Source organism: Leptodactylus fuscus, chromosome 3 (assembly GCF_031893055.1).
Source record: "Leptodactylus fuscus isolate aLepFus1 chromosome 3, aLepFus1.hap2, whole genome shotgun sequence".
In the NCBI taxonomy this organism is placed as follows: Eukaryota; Metazoa; Chordata; class Amphibia; order Anura; family Leptodactylidae; genus Leptodactylus; species Leptodactylus fuscus.
Genome location: NC_134267.1, coordinates 152313826 through 152334828, shown reverse-complemented (window position 1 = coordinate 152334828; position 21003 = coordinate 152313826). Strand labels below are relative to the sequence as shown.

At 40.3% G+C, this 21003-nt stretch overlaps 2 protein-coding genes across 3 annotated transcripts in view; one reads left to right on the top strand and one right to left on the bottom strand.

The window, feature by feature from the left end:
* LOC142197883 (putative cation-transporting ATPase 13A4) overlaps positions 1-2162 on the top strand; it is a 96370-nt gene extending 94208 nt beyond the window's left edge. For both annotated transcript variants that reach the window (XM_075268551.1, XM_075268550.1), the window contains exon 30: positions 57-2162. In XM_075268551.1, the coding sequence (XP_075124652.1) occupies positions 57-233 (177 nt within the window). In that variant the 3' untranslated portion in view covers positions 234-2162. The remainder of the gene's footprint in view (positions 1-56) is intronic.
* LOC142197886 (phospholipase A and acyltransferase 1-like) overlaps positions 1-21003 on the bottom strand; it is a 188118-nt gene that overhangs the window by 98220 nt on the left and 68895 nt on the right. The window lies entirely within an intron of this gene.

Below are 21003 nucleotides of genomic sequence, written 5' to 3'. Positions count from 1 at the left end.
TCTCTTTATATTAAGAAAGACTGGAAAGTGATTTCACTGCTTGTTATTTTTTTCAGGTATTTGTGTACAACAGGGAACTTTGGTTGGTTATAAAGAAGATATTTGGTTACAAGTCAAAAAGCCAATATAAGAAAATTCAGTGGACTCTGGAATCACATACTGACAGCTCTTTACACAAAGGGAAACTTCCTTCAAGGCAACATTTTTCAGTACTAGAAAAAGACTGTGTTTAATGGATCATTTAGTTATTATGGACATGAACATAAAAAATTACTGTATGTGGGTTGTAGTTGTAAAGTGTTTTTTTTTTTTTTTGTACATATACTTAGTGCATCCTTGTCACTTAAATGCAATAGATAGAGGTGTATGCAGCACTCTGCATTATGTTAGTTAGGGTGCTTTGGAAGGGTCCCAACAAAAGTATAATCAAGAATAAGAACTTTAGCCGTCCTCTTACATGTTAAACGGTAAAGTAGGCGCCTTTACTAGCGGGGGATCATACATACAGAGTGATGATCCACATATCCACTTCTAGGTACAGTGATTTAATGAGTGAAACAATTCCCCTTCTTTGCTCCACTGTGGAGCATAATATATTGTGCAGGGTCCACTGTTAAGCATTATAATGTGCAGGGACTACTATGGAGCATATTATACTGTGCAGAGGCCACTGTGGAGCATTAAACCATGTGGGGCCACTGTGGAGCATATTATATTGTGCAGAGGCCACTGTGGTGCATTATGATGTGCAGTGGCCATTGTAGAGCATTACAGGGGCCACTGTGAAGCATTTTATATTATACAGGGGCCACTATAGAGCATATTATACTGTGCAGGGGCCACTGTGGAGCATATTATACTGTGTTGTGGCAAATGTGGACCATATACTGTGCAGAGGCCTCTCTGCAGCATATTATACTGTGCAGAGACCACTGTGGGACATTATATTGCACAGGGGCCTCTGTGGAGAATATTATACTGTGCAGTGGTCACTTTGCAGCATTATACTGTGCAGGGTCCACTGTGGAGCATATTATATTGTACAGTGGTCTCTGTGGAACATATTGTACTGTGCAGGGGCCACTGTAGAGGATTATTGTGCAGCGGCCACTGTGAAGCATTATATATATATATAATGTATTACTTCTCCTGTCAGGTGTGTCACGCTAACCTCACAATGCATAATGACTTGGGGGTAACCCATGTGACTTTGGTCTGTAACCTATTTGAAGAGGCCCAAAGACCCACACTATAGTCCGGTAGGGGTGAGTAGTATTGTTGTTTATGTTTCCTCACCTTCCCTGGGTCTCCAATCATACTTTGTGGTCTGAAGTTTGGTGTGAACGACATAGCCAAGTGAACCTTGTGAGACGAATCCTGCGAGGTTCGGCCAACAAATACATTTGCCACGGCCCTAACTACCAATGCCCTACCCATGGCTGCCTCTGCTTCCCCTTCAGCCCTCTAGGGGACCCCATGCATCCCATGTCATGTCACTGTCAGCAGCTCTCTGAAACTGTTGTGCCATGAACACATAAGGCCCCCTGTAGGGATGAATGGGAAGCAAAGATGGCCTTGGGCAGGAACAGGGTTCAGTAATTAAATCCAGCAGATAATGGAGTAATCCAGCAGGAAACTGCTGGATTACCAGACCCACCGGGCCCCCTAAGGTTGCAGGTCCATAGCAGCGACTACGGCTGCTATGGCAGTAGTTCCACCACAACATCCTGTCATTAAGCCTACATTTGCACAAACAAACGCAAAAAAAAGGCTCGAAAGTATACATTTTTCACATCTGTTTTGCACCCAAGGGGCAGCTGTTTTAATGGATCCATATGGATACATTGCAGTGTATGTAGGGTTTTGTGAAAATGGACAAACCTAGAGCATGACCTATATTTTGACAGTCTATGACGACGGACCATCAAAATATCTCTCATGTGTATAGCCCCCATTCACCGAAATTAATGTGGTCTGTTAAAATAATGGTAGTCAACGGCTAACAAAGCTAGGCAAACCCAAAGAGGCTCATAGGAGTTGCAGATAAAGAAAAAATGTTAATGTCTGTGTTTCAGTATTGCTGTATGTATGATTCAGTATTGGTTTCTGTTCTTTTCTTGTTGGTGTGTATTTATAGACTGATTAAAGTACTTGAAACTGAAGGGGATTCCTTTATCAAATACTCTTGGTTTCTCTGTATTAAATAGTGAAACATCTAAGTTGTTTGTGATATTATTGTGATAGAGTCCTACACATAGTTTATGTTTTAGATGCCTTTCCGAAGCAAATTACTCTTTCTAAGACAATTGTGGTTGTACAAATGCAATTACACCAAATTATCTGAAAAGGGCAGCCTTCCACATGTTGAAGAAAAAGAGATTCATTTCTAATAAACCAAGTTCTAAAAAATCAAAACTTAGAATAAAAGCAGCCAACATAAAGTAAAAATGTTTGATGTCAGGGAACACAACAGCCTGACCTAATATTTATCCAAAAAGGAAAAGAAAGGTATAAGAAAATGATGCAGTCGCTTGAACGAGATGGAATAATAGACATGACATTTTTTGCAAAATGTGTGTTATCTACAATTTTGTCTAGTATTTCTATAGTAAACTGAGACATTCACCACTTCTCCAGCCACCTTAATATCCACACTGGCTATATTTTAGAGATGAGGTTTATGCTAAAACCTGGCCTAAACTGCAAAATAAATGTTGACCACAGTGTGGTGGTTCCCTGCCACTTTTTTTCAACATTAACATTATAGAAAAAAACTGTAGACTTTAAATTGCATGACGTGGGATGGAGGTGCGATATGGTAAGTGAGACATTTTAAAGCAGGCATGTCAAACATGCGGCCCGCAGGCCGCATGCGGCACTTTACAGGCATATCTGCGGCCCACACAAAAGTCTCAAACTTTGTCTCTAAACTTTAGAGACAAAGTTTGAGACTTTTGTGTGGGCCGCAGATGTACAAAACTCACGATCAGCACTTCCGGTCTCCCTGCCTGCTCCGCTCCGCCCCCTCCTCTCCCCCCCCCTCCACCCCGCCCCCTCCTCCCCACATGCTGGGTGACGTGGCCACGTAATCAGGCCCGCACCCGACGTGTGCCTGTGTCCTACGTGGTCTCACAAGACCGCAGCGCAGGCTGAAGAGCAAAAGCAGGTAAGCTTCTGCAGAAGAAATTATGATTTTTCAAGTATTTAAGTATTTAGGGGATAAATACTAGATTTATGATGATGGGGGGGTTGGAGTGCTGGGGAAGGGTTGGGGTGCTGGGGGAGGGGGGCTTTTTGATGTCTGTCTGGCCCTTCCTTGGGCTTGAGGACTGTTTTTTTTCCCATCCACCTTGTAATTCTTTCACTTGGGGGTTAATTGGAGCATTACAGTCTGTAGTGCTCCTATTAACCCCCGAGTGCAAGAATTGCAAGTGGGTGGGGAAAAACAGTCCTCAGGCCCAAGGAAGGGCCAGACATCCAGAAGCCCCACCCCCCCCCAGCACTCCAACCCTTCCCCAGCACTCCAACACAATAATGGTCAACCACTTTTGGCCAACAGGCCAACTACCACATAAAAGACAACATAATTATAAAAAATATATAAATTTATTAGAAAGATACATAAATAAATCATAAATAAATTTTGAGGTAATGAATGCAACCAACATTGGATGCAATGACACACATAGTAATAGGCTTCTGTGAGGCAATATGCTTTCACATTTCAGTCAATACAATATTCAATGAAAAAGTTTTTTAGCCCCATGAAAATGGGTATCATTCCCTATATATAAATGTTTGAAGGTTATAGAACATTAGTGACTCTTACTAGAGAAACAGTACATTTACACTTGATATTGTAGACATAAAAGAAGCATATAGGCTGCAATGAACATTACCTGTATGTGTATCATGCATCAGAACGCGCCCCGACGCGCGTTTCACCACGCAAGTGGCTTCGTCAGGGGGAATTAGTTAACTAATTCCCCCTGACGAAGCCACTTGCGTGGTGAAACGCGCGTCAGGGCGCGTTCTGATGCATGATACACATACAGGTAATGTTCATTGCAGCCTATATGCTTCTTTTATGTCTACAATATCAAGTGTAAATGTACTGTTTCTCTAGTAAGAGTCACTAATGTTCTATAACCTTCAAACATTTATATATAGGGAATGATACCCATTTTCATGGGGCTAAAAAACTTTTTCATTGAATATTGTATTGACTGAAATGTGAAAGCATATTGCCTCACAGAAGCCTATTACTATGTGTGTCATTGCATCCAATGTTGGTTGCATTCATTACCTCAAAATTTATTTATGATTTATTTATGTATCTTTCTAATAAATTTATATATTTTTTATAATTATGTTGTCTTTTATGTGGTAGTTGGCCTGTTGGCCAAAAGTGGTTGATTTTGATAGTACTACCCAGTATTGCCCTATATTTTTTGTGTGACGTTAACACAATAATGGTGTCTACCAGCTTTAACTGAGGTGCCATTTTACCGGCAATCACAGGCACCCAGAGCAAGATTCGGGGCCTGCGTGCATTTTTATGGCAGCCGGGAGCCTTGTGAGGCTCCAGCCTGTCATTCTATACTTTCTATTGTAGGCTACTCCGTGTAGCCTGCAATAGAAATGCCGGATTTTTGCGATGCATGGTATTACTGATCAGTCCCCTAGGCCCTAGCCATTAGCTGCTGCGTGCAGCCCTCGCAATATCCTCTTGTTACTCATGTGGCCCTCGGGGTACCCTGAGTTTGACATGCCTATTTTAAAGTATTCAAGGTTATGGTACTGAGTACTAAGTCACTTGTTTAGGTTGGCATACTCTTTGATGGGAAACTCTTCTTTGTGATGAGAAACACACACTCCTCAAAATACAAATGTAATAGATGTTTGATCAGTGCATAGTTCAATTCCACTTTCTGAATTTATTTCACTCATTCTAAAGTTTCATTACAGATTTAATAATTTTGTAATTTTGCATCTGTTTTTCAAGGCCAAAAAGAGTTAATCCTAAACACAAAAAGGCCGCGGCCCCACGTGCTGTAAACACTGCAGAGAAAATGCAGCATTGTACAGTCAAAGCAAAGTGGATGGGATTCTAGCGAATCCCATCCCCACTTTGCGATAAAATACGTGCTGCAGACATGTTGCAATTTCCAAAACCGCAATGGTTATGGAAATTGCAGCATGTCAATTACACCTACAGAAATACCGGCTGTTTCCCTATAGATATAATTGAAGCAGAAAGTCTGCAGAGGAAAACGCTGAACTTTCTGTTGTAAATAATAATACGGGCACATTCAATTCCAGAAGAACTGGAACCTTTCCTTCCTGGTCCCAAAATATCATGGTCTTAATAACTTCCTCCTGAAACTGAAGGGATGTCCCTGTCCTATCGGCACCTTAAGATAGCATGTAAGCATTATACAGTGCCATCTGTATGATGTGAATGTCCAGCTTTTTGTACCACACTCTTCTTTTTCTTGTAACACTATACAACTTCAGCACTTGGTCAGATAGATCAACTCCTCCCATGCACTTATTATAGATCAGGATGTAGTCTGGCTTGAGGGTAGTGGTGCTTGTACTGCGTAAAGGGTAAAGGGTGCTGCCATTACCATGGATTATGGTCAGAACAAGGACATTCCTATTGTCCTTGCACTTGACCATTAACATGTTCTTATTACAGAGTGACCAGCTGCCACTCCTTCTGAGAGGTTGTGTAATGTGTGCCCTAGAGAGGCCTCTCTGATTTTTGTGCAATGTTATAGTTCCTCTGAGATTGAGGCACCTCAAAAGTGGGATGCTGGTGTAGAATTTATCCACATAGAGGTGATAACCCTGGTCCAGCAGTTGGTGCAACAAATCCTACATTTGGCGACTCTCCTGAGTCGAAGAGTGGTTCCCCTGAAACGAAGCTTTTTTCCCCCATAGACTATAATGGGGTTCAATATTCGTTCGAATAGTCGAATATTGAGGGGCTATTCGAAGCGAATATTGAATATCGAATATTTCACTGTTCACTCATCTCTAGTCCTCTCTAAATTAGCTGCTTTGAACAATCAACAAGCCCACTTCATATGTACAGTCATGGCCAAAAGTTTTGAGAATGATACAAATATTAATTTTTACAAAGTCTACTGCTTCAGTTTTCCTAATGGCAATTTGCATATACTCCAGAATGTTATAAAGAGTGATCAGCTTAACAGCAATTACTTGCAAAGTCAATATTTGCCTAGAAAATGAACTTTATCCCCCAAAACACATTTCAACATCATTACAGCCCTGCCTTAAAAGGACCAGCTAACATCGTTTCAGTGATTGCTCCATTAACACAGGTGTGGGTGTTGATGAGGACAGGGCTGGAGATCAATCTGTCATGATTAAGTAAGAATGACATCACTGGACACTTTAAAAGGAGACTGGTGCTTGGCATCATTGTTTCTCTTCTGTTAACCATATTATCTCTAAAGAAACACGTGCAGTCATTAGAGATGAGCGAACAGTGTTCTATCGAACTCATGTTCGATCGGATATTAGGCTGTTCGGCATGTTCGAATCGAATCGAACACCGCGTGGTAAAGTGCGCCATTACTCGATTCCCCTCCCACCTTCCCTGGCGCCTTTTTTGCTCCAATAACAGCGCAGGGTAGGTGGGACAGGAACTACGACACCGGTGACGTTGAAAAAAGTAGGCAAAACCCATTGGCTGCCGAAAACATGTGACCTCTAATTTAAAAGAACAGCGCCGCCCAGCTTCGCGTCATTCTGAGCTTGCAATTCACCGAGGACGGAGGTTTCCGTCCAGTTAGCTAGGGGTTAGATTCTGGGTAGGCAGGGACAGGCTAGGATAGGAAGGAGAAGACAACCAACAGCTCTTATAAGAGCTAAATTCCAGGGAGAAGCTTGTCAGTGTAACGTGGCACTGACGGGCTCAATCGCCGCAACCCAGCTTTCCCAGGATCCTGAATGGAATACACTGTCAGTGTATTCCCGTATACCCGATATATACCCCCGATACCCGTTCCAACGGTGTGCCCCCCCACCTTCACCCCAGAAATACCCTGCAAGTCCCCTAGCAATAGGATTGGGGCTATATACACCCACTATTTTTGCTACTGCCATATAGTGCCATTGTCTCACTGGGAATTCAAAGAATATATTGGGCTTACATATAACTTCAATTCCAAGGAGAAGCTTGTCAGTGTAACGTGGCACTGACGGGCTCAATCGCCGCAACCCAGCTTTCCCAGGATCCTGAATGGAACACACTGACAGTGTATTCCCGTATACCCCATATATACACCCCAAATCCCCGTTCCAACGGTGTGCCCCCCCACCTTCACCTCAGAAATACCTTGCAAGTCCCCTAGCAATAGAATTGGGGCTATATACACCCACAATTTTTGCTACTGGTATATAGTGCCATTGTCTGACTGGGAATTCAAAGAATATATTGGGGTGACGTGCACCCACAATTTTTGCTACTGCTATACAGTGCCATTGTCTCACTGGGAATTCAAAGAATATATGGGGGTTATGTGCACCCACAATTTTTAATACTGGTATACAGTGCCATTGTCTGACTGGGAATTCAAAGAATATATGGGGGTTACGTGCACCCACAATTTTTAATACTGGTATACAGTGCCATTGTCTGACTGGGAATTCAAAGAATATATGGGGGTTACGTGCACCCACAATTTTTAATACTGCTATACAGTTCCATTGTCTCACTGGGAATTCAAAGAATATATGGGGGTTATGTGCACCCACAATTTTTAATACTGGTATACAGTGCCATTGTCTGACTGGGAATTCAAAGAATATATGGGGGTTACGTGCACCCACAATTTTTAATACTGCTATACAGTTCCATTGTCTCACTGGGAATTCAAAGAATATATGGGGGTTATGTGCACCCACAATTTTTAATACTGGTATACAGTGCCATTGTCTGACTGGGAATTCAAAGAATATATGGGGGTTACGTGCACCCACAATTTTTAATACTGCTATACAGTTCCATTGTCTCACTGGGAATTCAAAGAATATATGGGGGTTATGTGCACCCACAATTTTTAATACTGGTATACAGTGCCATTGTCTCACTGGGAATTCAAAGAATATATTGGGGTTATGTGCACCCACAATTTTTACTACTGGTATATAGTGCCATTGTCAGACTGGGAATTCAAAGAATATATGGGGGTTATGTGCACCCACAATTTTTAATACTGGTATACAGTGCCATTGTCTGACTGGGAATTCAAAGAATATATGGGGGTTATGTGCACCCACAATTTTTAATACTGGTATACAGTGCCATTGTCTGACTGGGAATTCAAAGAATATATTGGGGTTATGTGCACCCACAATTTTTACTACTGGTATACAGTGCCATTGTCTGACTGGGAATTCAAAGAATATATGGGGGTTATGTGCTCCCACAATTTTTAATACTGGTATATAGTGCCATTGTCTGACTGGGAATTCAAAGAATATATGGGGGTTACGTGCACCCACAATTTTTGCTACTGCTATACAGTTCCATTGTCTCACTGGGAATTCAAAGAATATATGGGGGTTATGTGCACCCACAATTTTTAATACTGGTATACAGTGCCATTGTCTGACTGGGAATTCAAAGAATATATGGGGGTTATGTGCACCCACAATTTTTACTACTGGTATACAGTGCCATTGTCTGACTGGGAATTCAAAGAATATATTGGGGTGACGTGCACCCACAATTTTTGCTACTGGTATACAGTGCCATTGTCTGACTGGGAATTCAAAGAATATATTGGGGTTATGTGCACCCACAATTTTTAATACTGGTATATAGTGCCATTGTCTGACTGGGAATTCAAAGAATATATGGGGGTTATGTGCACCCACAATTTTTAATACTGGTATACAGTGCCATTGTCTGACTGGGAATTCAAAGAATATATTGGGGTTATGTGCACCCACAATTTTTACTACTGGTATACAGTGCCATTGTCTCACTGGGAATTCAAAGAATATATTGGGGTTATGTGCACCCACAATTTTTACTACTGGTATATAGTGCCATTGTCTGACTGGGAATTCAAAGAATATATGGGGGTTACGTGCACCCACAATTTTTGCTACTGCTATACAGTTCCATTGTCTCACTGGGAATTCAAAGAATATATGGGGGTTATGTGCACCCACAATTTTTAATACTGGTATACAGTGCCATTGTCTGACTGGGAATTCAAAGAATATATGGGGGTTATGTGCACCCACAATTTTTACTACTGGTATACAGTGCCATTGTCTGACTGGGAATTCAAAGAATATATTGGGGTGACGTGCACCCACAATTTTTGCTACTGGTATACAGTGCCATTGTCTGACTGGGAATTCAAAGAATATATGGGGGTTATGTGCACCCACAATTTTTAATACTGGTATACAGTGCCATTGTCTGACTGGGAATTCAAAGAATATATTGGGGTTATGTGCACCCACAATTTTTAATACTGGTATATAGTGCCATTGTCTGACTGGGAATTCAAAGAATATATGGGGGTTATGTGCACCCACAATTTTTAATACTGGTATACAGTGCCATTGTCTGACTGGGAATTCAAAGAATATATTGGGGTTATGTGCACCCACAATTTTTACTACTGGTATACAGTGCCATTGTCTCACTGGGAATTCAAAGAATATATTGGGGTTATGTGCACCCACAATTTTTACTACTGGTATATAGTGCCATTGTCTGACTGGGAATTCAAAGAATATATGGGGGTTACGTGCACCCACAATTTTTGCTACTGCTATACAGTTCCATTGTCTCACTGGGAATTCAAAGAGTATATGGGGGTTATGTGCACCCACAATTTTTAATACTGGTATACAGTGCCATTGTCTGACTGGGAATTCAAAGAATATATTGGGGTTATGTGCACCCACAATTTTTAATACTGGTATATAGTGCCATTGTCTGACTGGGAATTCAAAGAATATATGGGGGTTATGTGCACCCACAATTTTTAATACTGGTATACAGTGCCATTGTCTGACTGGGAATTCAAAGAATATATTGGGGTTATGTGCACCCACAATTTTTACTACTGGTATACAGTGCCATTGTCTCACTGGGAATTCAAAGAATATATTGGGGTTATGTGCACCCACAATTTTTACTACTGGTATATAGTGCCATTGTCTGACTGGGAATTCAAAGAATATATGGGGGTTACGTGCACCCACAATTTTTGCTACTGCTATACAGTTCCATTGTCTCACTGGGAATTCAAAGAATATATGGGGGTTATGTGCACCCACAATTTTTAATACTGGTATACAGTGCCATTGTCTGACTGGGAATTCAAAGAATATATGGGGGTTATGTGCACCCACAATTTTTACTACTGGTATACAGTGCCATTGTCTGACTGGGAATTCAAAGAATATATTGGGGTGACGTGCACCCACAATTTTTGCTACTGGTATACAGTGCCATTGTCTGACTGGGAATTCAAAGAATATATGGGGGTTATGTGCACCCACAATTTTTAATACTGGTATACAGTGCCATTGTCTGACTGGGAATTCAAAGAATATATTGGGGTTATGTGCACCCACAATTTTTAATACTGGTATATAGTGCCATTGTCTGACTGGGAATTCAAAGAATATATGGGGGTTATGTGCACCCACAATTTTTAATACTGGTATACAGTGCCATTGTCTGACTGGGAATTCAAAGAATATATTGGGGTTATGTGCACCCACAATTTTTACTACTGGTATACAGTGCCATTGTCTCACTGGGAATTCAAAGAATATATTGGGGTTATGTGCACCCACAATTTTTACTACTGGTATATAGTGCCATTGTCTGACTGGGAATTCAAAGAATATATGGGGGTTACGTGCACCCACAATTTTTGCTACTGCTATACAGTTCCATTGTCTCACTGGGAATTCAAAGAATATATGGGGGTTATGTGCACCCACAATTTTTACTACTGGTATACAGTGCCATTGTCTGACTGGGAATTCAAAGAATATATTGGGGTGACGTGCACCCACAATTTTTGCTACTGCTATACAGTGCCATTGTCTCACTGGGAATTCAAAGAATATATGGGGGTTATGTGCACCCACAATTTTTAATACTGGTATACAGTGCCATTGTCTGACTGGGAATTCAAAGAATATATTGGGGTTATGTGCACCCACAATTTTTTACTACTGGTATGCAGTGCCATTGTCTGACTGGGAATTCAAAGAATATATGGGGGTTATGTGCACCCACAATTTTTAATACTGGTATATAGTGCCATTGTCTGACTGGGAATTCAAAGAATATATGGGGGTTACGTGCACCCACAATTTTTGCTACTGCTATACAGTTCCATTGTCTCACTGGGAATTCAAAGAATATATGGGGGTTATGTGCACCCACAATTTTTAATACTGGTATACAGTGCCATTGTCTGACTGGGAATTCAAAGAATATATGGGGGTTATGTGCACCCACAATTTTTACTACTGGTATACAGTGCCATTGTCTGACTGGGAATTCAAAGAATATATTGGGGTGACGTGCACCCACAATTTTTGCTACTGCTATACAGTGCCATTGTCTCACTGGGAATTCAAAGAATACATGGGGGTTATGTGCACCCACAATTTTTAATACTGGTATACAGTGCCATTGTCTGACTGGGAATTCAAAGAATATATTGGGGTTATGTGCACCCACAATTTTTAATACTGGTATATAGTGCCATTGTCTGACTGGGAATTCAAAGAATATATGGGGGTTATGTGCACCCACAATTTTTAATACTGGTATACAGTGCCATTGTCTGACTGGGAATTCAAAGAATATATTGGGGTTATGTGCACCCACAATTTTTACTACTGGTATAGAGTGCCATTGTCTCACTGGGAATTCAAAGAATATATTGGGGTTATGTGCACCCACAATTTTTACTACTGGTATATAGTGCCATTGTCTGACTGGGAATTCAAAGAATATATGGGGGTTACGTGCACCCACAATTTTTACTACTGGTATACAGTGCCATTGTCTCACTGGGAATTCAAAGAATATATTGGGGTTATGTGCACCCACAATTTTTACTACTGGTATATAGTGCCATTGTCTGACTGGGAATTCAAAGAATATATGGGGGTTACGTGCACCCACAATTTTTGCTACTGCTATACAGTTCCATTGTCTCACTGGGAATTCAAAGAATATATGGGGGTTATGTGCACCCACAATTTTTAATACTGGTATATAGTGCCATTGTCTGACTGGGAATTCAAAGAATATATGGGGGTTACGTGCACCCACAATTTTTGCTACTGCTATACAGTTCCATTGTCTCACTGGGAATTCAAAGAATATATGGGGGTTATGTGCACCCACAATTTTTAATACTGGTATACAGTGCCATTGTCTGACTGGGAATTCAAAGAATATATGGGGGTTATGTGCACCCACAATTTTTACTACTGGTATACAGTGCCATTGTCTGACTGGGAATTCAAAGAATATATTGGGGTTATGTGCACCCACAATTTTTAATACTGGTATATAGTGCCATTGTCTGACTGGGAATTCAAAGAATATATTGGGGTTATGTGCACCCACAATTTTTAATACTGGTATATAGTGCCATTGTCTGACTGGGAATTCAAAGAATATATGGGGGTTATGTGCACCCACAATTTTTAATACTGGTATACAGTGCCATTGTCTGACTGGGAATTAAAAGAATATATGGGGGTTATGTGCACCCACAATTTTTACTACTGGTATACAGTGCCATTGTCTGACTGGGAATTCAAAGAATATATTGGGGTGACGTGCACCCACAATTTTTGCTACTGCTATACAGTGCCATTGTCTGACTGGGAATTCAAAGAATATATTGGGGTTATGTGCACCCACAATTTTTAATACTGGTATACAGTGCCATTGTCTGACTGGGAATTCAAAGAATATATTGGGGTTATGTGCACCCACAATTTTTACTACTGGTATACAGTGCCATTGTCTCACTGGGAATTCAAAGAATATATTGGGGTTATGTGCACCCACAATTTTTACTACTGGTATATAGTGCCATTGTCTGACTGGGAATTCAAAGAATATATGGGGGTTACGTGCACCCACAATTTTTGCTACTGCTATACAGTTCCATTGTCTCACTGGGAATTCAAAGAATATATGGGGGTTACGTGCACCCACAATTTTTGCTACTGCTATACAGTTCCATTGTCTCACTGGGAATTCAAAGAATATATGGGGGTTATGTGCACCCACAATTTTTAATACTGGTATATAGTGCCATTGTCTGACTGGGAATTCAAAGAATATATGGGGGTTACGTGCACCCACAATTTTTGCTACTGCTATACAGTTCCATTGTCTCACTGGGAATTCAAAGAATATATGGGGGTTATGTGCACCCACAATTTTTACTACTGGTATACAGTGCCATTGTCTGACTGGGAATTCAAAGAATATATTGGGGTGATGTGCACCCACAATTTTTGCTACTGCTATACAGTGCCATTGTCTCACTGGGAATTCAAAGAATATATGGCGGTTATGTGCACCCACAATTTTTAATACTGGTATACAGTGCCATTGTCTGACTGGGAATTCAAAGAATATATTGGGGTTATGTGCACCCACAATTTTTAATACTGGTATATAGTGCCATTGTCTGACTGGGAATTCAAAGAATATATGGGGGTTATGTGCACCCACAATTTTTAATACTGGTATACAGTGCCATTGTCTGACTGGGAATTCAAAGAATATATTGGGGTTATGTGCACCCACAATTTTTACTACTGGTATACAGTGCCATTGTCTCACTGGGAATTCAAAGAATATATTGGGGTTATGTGCACCCACAATTTTTACTACTGGTATATAGTGCCATTGTCTGACTGGGAATTCAAAGAATATATGGGGGTTACGTGCACCCACAATTTTTGCTACTGCTATACAGTTCCATTGTCTCACTGGGAATTCAAAGAATATATGGGGGTTATGTGCACCCACAATTTTTAATACTGGTATACAGTGCCATTGTCTGACTGGGAATTCAAAGAATATATGGGGGTTATGTTCACCCACAATTTTTACTACTGGTATACAGTGCCATTGTCTGACTGGGAATTCAAAGAATATATTGGGGTGACGTGCACCCACAATTTTTGCTACTGCTATACAGTGCCATTGTCTCACTGGGAATTCAAAGAATATATGGGGGTTATGTGCACCCACAATTTTTAATACTGGTATACAGTGCCATTGTCTGACTGGGAATTCAAAGAATATATTGGGGTTATGTGCACCCACAATTTTTACTACTGGTATACAGTGCCATTGTCTGACTGGAAATTCAAAGAATATATGGGGGTTATGTGCACCCACAATTTTTAATACTGGTATATAGTGCCATTGTCTGACTGGGAATTCAAAGAATATATGGGGGTTACGTGCACCCACAATTTTTGCTACTGCTATACAGTTCCATTGTCTCACTGGGAATTCAAAGAATATATGGGGGTTATGTGCACCCACAATTTTTAATACTGGTATACAGTGCCATTGTCTGACTGGGAATTCAAAGAATATATGGGGGTTATGTGCACCCACAATTTTTACTACTGGTATACAGTGCCATTGTCTGACTGGGAATTCAAAGAATATATTGGGGTGACGTGCACCCACAATTTTTGCTACTGCTATACAGTGCCATTGTCTCACTGGGAATTCAAAGAATATATGGGGGTGACGTGCACCCACAATTTTTGCTACTGGTATACAGTGCCATTGTCTGACTGGGAATTCAAAGAATATATGGGGGTTATGTGCACCCACAATTTTTAATACTGGTATACAGTGCCATTGTCTGACTGGGAATTCAAAGAATATATTGGGGTTATGTGCACCCACAATTTTTAATACTGGTATATAGTGCCATTGTCTGACTGGGAATTCAAAGAATATATGGGGGTTATGTGCACCCACAATTTTTAATACTGGTATACAGTGCCATTGTCTGACTGGGAATTCAAAGAATATATTGGGGTTATGTGCACCCACAATTTTTACTACTGGTATACAGTGCCATTGTCTCACTGGGAATTCAAAGAATATATTGGGGTTATGTGCACCCACAATTTTTACTACTGGTATATAGTGCCATTGTCTGACTGGGAATTCAAAGAATATATGGGGGTTACGTGCACCCACAATTTTTGCTACTGCTATACAGTTCCATTGTCTCACTGGGAATTCAAAGAATATATGGGGGTTATGTGCACCCACAATTTTTACTACTGGTATACAGTGCCATTGTCTGACTGGGAATTCAAAGAATATATTGGGGTGACGTGCACCCACAATTTTTGCTACTGCTATACAGTGCCATTGTCTCACTGGGAATTCAAAGAATATATGGGGGTTATGTGCACCCACAATTTTTAATACTGGTATACAGTGCCATTGTCTGACTGGGAATTCAAAGAATATATTGGGGTTATGTGCACCCACAATTTTTACTACTGGTATGCAGTGCCATTGTCTGATTGGGAATTCAAAGAATATATGGGGGTTATGTGCACCCACAATTTTTAATACTGGTATATAGTGCCATTGTCTGACTGGGAATTCAAAGAATATATGGGGGTTACGTGCACCCACAATTTTTGCTACTGCTATACAGTTCCATTGTCTCACTGGGAATTCAAAGAATATATGGGGGTGTTATGTGCACCCACCAATTTTTAATACTGGTATACAGTGCCATTGTCTGACTGGGAATTCAAAGAATATATGGGGGTTATGTGCACCCACAATTTTTACTACTGGTATACAGTGCCATTGTCTGACTGGGAATTCAAAGAATATATTGGGGTGACGTGCACCCACAATTTTTGCTACTGCTATACAGTGCCATTGTCTCACTGGGAATTCAAAGAATATATGCGGGGTTATGTGCACCCACAATTTTTAATACTGGTATACAGTGCCATTGTCTGACTGGGAATTCAAAGAATATATTGGGGGTTATGTGCACCCACAATTTTTAATACTGGTATATAGTGCCATTGTCTGACTGGGAATTCAAAGAATATATGGGGGTTATGTGCACCCACAATTTTTAATACTGGTATACAGTGCCATTGTCTGACTGGGAATTCAAAGAATATATTGGGAGTTATGTGCACCCACAATTTTTACTACTGGTATAGAGTGCCATTGTCTCACTGGGAATTCAAAGAATATATTGGGTTATGTGCACCCCACAATTTTTACTACTGGTATATAGCTGCCATTGTCTGACTGGGAATTCAAAGAATATATGGGGGTTATGTGCACCCACAATTTTTACTACTGGTATACAGTGCCATTGTCTGACTGGGAATTCAAAGAATATATTGGGGTGACGTGCACCCACAATTTTTGCTACTGGTATACAGTGCCATTGTCTGACTGGGAATTCAAAGAATATATGGGGGTTATGTGCACCCACAATTTTTAATACTGGTATACAGTGCCATTGTCTGACTGGGAATTCAAAGAATATATTGGGGTTATGTGCACCCACAATTTTTAATACTGGTATATAGTGCCATTGTCTGACTGGGAATTCAAAGAATATATGGGGGTTATGTGCACCCACAATTTTTAATACTGGTATACAGTGCCATTGTCTGACTGGGAATTCAAAAGAATATATTGGGGGTTATGTGCACCCACAATTTTTACTACTGGTATACAGTGCCATTGTCTCACTGGGAATTCAAAGAATATATTGGGGTTATGTGCACCCACAATTTTTACTACTGGTATATAGTGCCATTGTCTGACTGGGAATTCAAAGAATATATGTGGGGTTACGTGCACCCACAATTTTTGCTACTGCTATACAGTTCCATTGTCTCACTGGGAATTCAAAGAATATATGGGGGTTATGTGCACCCACAATTTTTAATACTGGTATACAGTGCCATTGTCTGACTGGGAATTCAAAGAATATATTGGGGTTATGTGCACCCACAATTTTTAATACTGGTATATAGTGCCATTGTCTGACTGGGAATTCAAAGAATATATGGGGGTTATGTGCACCCACAATTTTTAATACTGGTATACAGTGCCATTGTCTGACTGGGAATTCAAAGAATATATTGGGGTTATGTGCACCCACAATTTTTACTACTGGTATACAGTGCCATTGTCTCACTGGGAATTCAAAGAATATATTGGGGTTATGTGCACCCACAATTTTTACTACTGGTATATAGTGCCATTGTCTGACTGGGAATTCAAAGAATATATGGGGGTTACGTGCACCCACAATTTTTGCTACTGCTATACAGTTCCATTGTCTCACTGGGAATTCAAAGAATATATGGGGGTTATGTGCACCCACAATTTTTAATACTGGTATACAGTGCCATTGTCTGACTGGGAATTCAAAGAATATATGGGGGTTATGTGCACCCACAATTTTTACTACTGGTATACAGTGCCATTGTCTGACTGGGAATTCAAAGAATATATTGGAGGTGACGTGCACCCACAATTTTTGCTACTGGTATACAGTGCCATTGTCTGACTGGGAATTCAAAGAATATATGGGGGTTATGTGCACCCACAATTTTTAATACTGGTATACAGTGCCATTGTCTGACTGGGAATTCAAAGAATATATTGGGTTATGTGCACCCACAATTTTTAATACTGGTATATAGTGCCATTGTCTGACTGGGGAATTCAAAGAATATATGGGGGTTATGTGCACCCACAATTTTTAATACTGGTATACAGTGCCATTGTCTGACTGGGAATTCAAAGAATATATTGGGGTTATGTGCACCCACAATTTTTACTACTGGTATACAGTGCCATTGTCTCACTGGGAATTCAAAGAATATATTGGGGTTATGTGCACCCACAATTTTTACTACTGGTATATAGTGCCATTGTCTGACTGGGAATTCAAAGAATATATGGGGGTTACGTGCACCCACAATTTTTGCTACTGCTATACAGTTCCATTGTCTCACTGGGAATTCAAAGAATATATGGGGGTTATGTGCACCCACAATTTTTACTACTGGTATACAGTGCCATTGTCTGACTGGGAATTCAAAGAATATATTGGGGTGACGTGCACCCACAATTTTTGCTACTGCTATACAGTGCCATTGTCTCACTGGGAATTCAAAGAATATATGGGGGTTATGTGCACCCACAATTTTTAATACTGGTATACAGTGCCATTGTCTGACTGGGAATTCAAAGAATATATTGGGGTTATGTGCACCCACAATTTTTACTACTGGTATGCAGTGCCATTGTCTGACTGGGAATTCAAAGAATATATGGGGGTTATGTGCACCCACAATTTTTAATACTGGTATATAGTGCCATTGTCTGACTGGGAATTCAAAGAATATATGGGGGTTACGTGCACCCACAATTTTTGCTACTGCTATACAGTTCCATTGTCTCACTGGGAATTCAAAGAATATATGGGGGTTATGTGCACCCACAATTTTTAATACTGGTATACAGTGCCATTGTCTGACTGGGAATTCAAAGAATATATGGGGGTTATGTGCACCCACAATTTTTACTACTGGATAGTGCCATTGTCTGACTGGGAATTCAAAGAATATATTGGGGTGACGTGCACCCACAATTTTTGCTACTGCTATACAGTGCCATTGTCTCACTGGGAATTCAAAGAATACATGGGGGTTATGTGCACCCACAATTTTTAATACTGGTATACAGTGCCATTGTCTGACTGGGAATTCAAAGAATATATTGGGGTTATGTGCACCCACAATTTTTAATACTGGTATATAGTGCCATTGTCTGACTGGGAATTCAAAGAATATATGGGGGTTATGTGCACCCACAATTTTTAATACTGGTATACAGTGCCATTGTCTGACTGGGAATTCAAAGAATATATTGGGGTTATGTGCACCCACAATTTTTACTACTGGTATAGAGTGCCATTGTCTCACTGGGAATTCAAAGAATATATTGGGGTTATGTGCACCCACAATTTTTACTACTGGTATATAGTGCCATTGTCTGACTGGGAATTCAAAGAATATATGGGGGTTACGTGCACACCACAATTTTTACTACTGGTATACAGTGCCATTGTCTCACTGGGAATTCAAAGAATATATTGGGGTTATGTGCACCCACAATTTTTACTACTGGTATATAGTGTCCATTGTCTGACTGGGAATTCAAAGAATATATGGGGGTTACGTGCACCCACAATTTTTGCTACTGCTATACAGTTCCATTGTCTCACTGGGAATTCAAAGAATATATGGGGGGTTATGTGCACCCACAATTTTTAATACTGGTATATAGTGCCATTGTCTGACTGGAATTCAAAGAATATATGGGGGTTACGTGCACCCACAATTTTTGCTACTGCTATACAGTTCCATTGTCTCACTGGGAATTCAAAGAATATATGGGGGTTATGTGCACCCACAATTTTTTAATACTGGTATACAGTGCCATTGTCTGACTGGGAATTCAAAGAATATATGGGGGTTATGTGCACCCACAATTTTTACTACTGGTATACAGTGCCATTGTCTGACTGGGAATTCAAAGAATATATGGGGGTTACGTGCACCCACAATTTTTAATACTGGTATATAGTGCCATTGTCTGACTGGGAATTCAAAGAATATATTGGGGTTATGTGCACCCACAATTTTTAATACTGGTATATAGTGCCATTGTCTGACTGGGAATTCAAAGAATATATGGGGGTTATGTGCACCCACAATTTTTAATACTGGTATATAGTGCCATTGTCTGACTGGGAATTCAAAGAATATATGGAGGGTTATGTGCACCCACAATTTTTAATACTGGTATACAGTGCCATTGTCTGACTGGGAATTCAAAGAATATATGGGGGTTATGTGCACCCACAATTTTTACTACTGGTATACAGTGCCATTGTCTGACTGGGAATTCAAAGAATATATTGGGGTGACGTGCACCCACAATTTTTGCTACTGCTATACAGTGCCATTGTCTCACTGGGAATTCAAAGAATACATGGGGGGTTATGTGCACCCACAATTTTTTAATACTGGTATACAGTGCCATTGTCTGACTGGGAATTCAAAGAATATATATTGGGGTTATGTGCACCCACAATTTTTAATACTGGTATATAGTGCCCATTGTCTGACTGGGAATTCAAAGAATATATGGGGGTTATGTGCACCCCACAATTTTTAATACTGGTATAGCAGTGCCATTGTCTGACTGGGAATTCAAAGAATATATTGGGGTTATGTGCACCCACAATTTTTTACTACTGGTATAGAGTGCCATTGTCTCACTGGGAATTCAAAGAATATATTGGGGTTATGTGCACCCACAATTTTTTACTACCTGGTATATAGTGCCATTGTCTGACTGGGAATTCAAAGAATATATGGGGGTTACGTGCACCCACAATTTTTACTACTGGTATACAGTGCCATTGTCTCACTGGGAATTCAAAGAATATATTGGGGTTATGTGCACCCACAATTTTTACTACTGGTATATAGTGCCATTGTCCTGACTGGGAATTCAAAGAATATATGGGGGGTTACGTGCACCCACAATTTTTGCTACTGCTATACAGTTCCATTGTCTCACTGGGAATTCAAAGAATATATGGGGGTTATGTGCACCCACAATTTTTAATACTGGTATATAGTGCCATTGTCTGACTGGGAATTCAAAGAATATATGGGGGGTTACGTGCACCCACAATTTTTTGCTACTGCTATACAGTTCCATTGTCTCACTGGGAATTCAAAAGAATATATGGGGGTTATGTGCACCCCACAATTTTAATACTTGGTATACAGTGCCATTGTCTGACTGGGAATTCAAAGAAATAATATGGA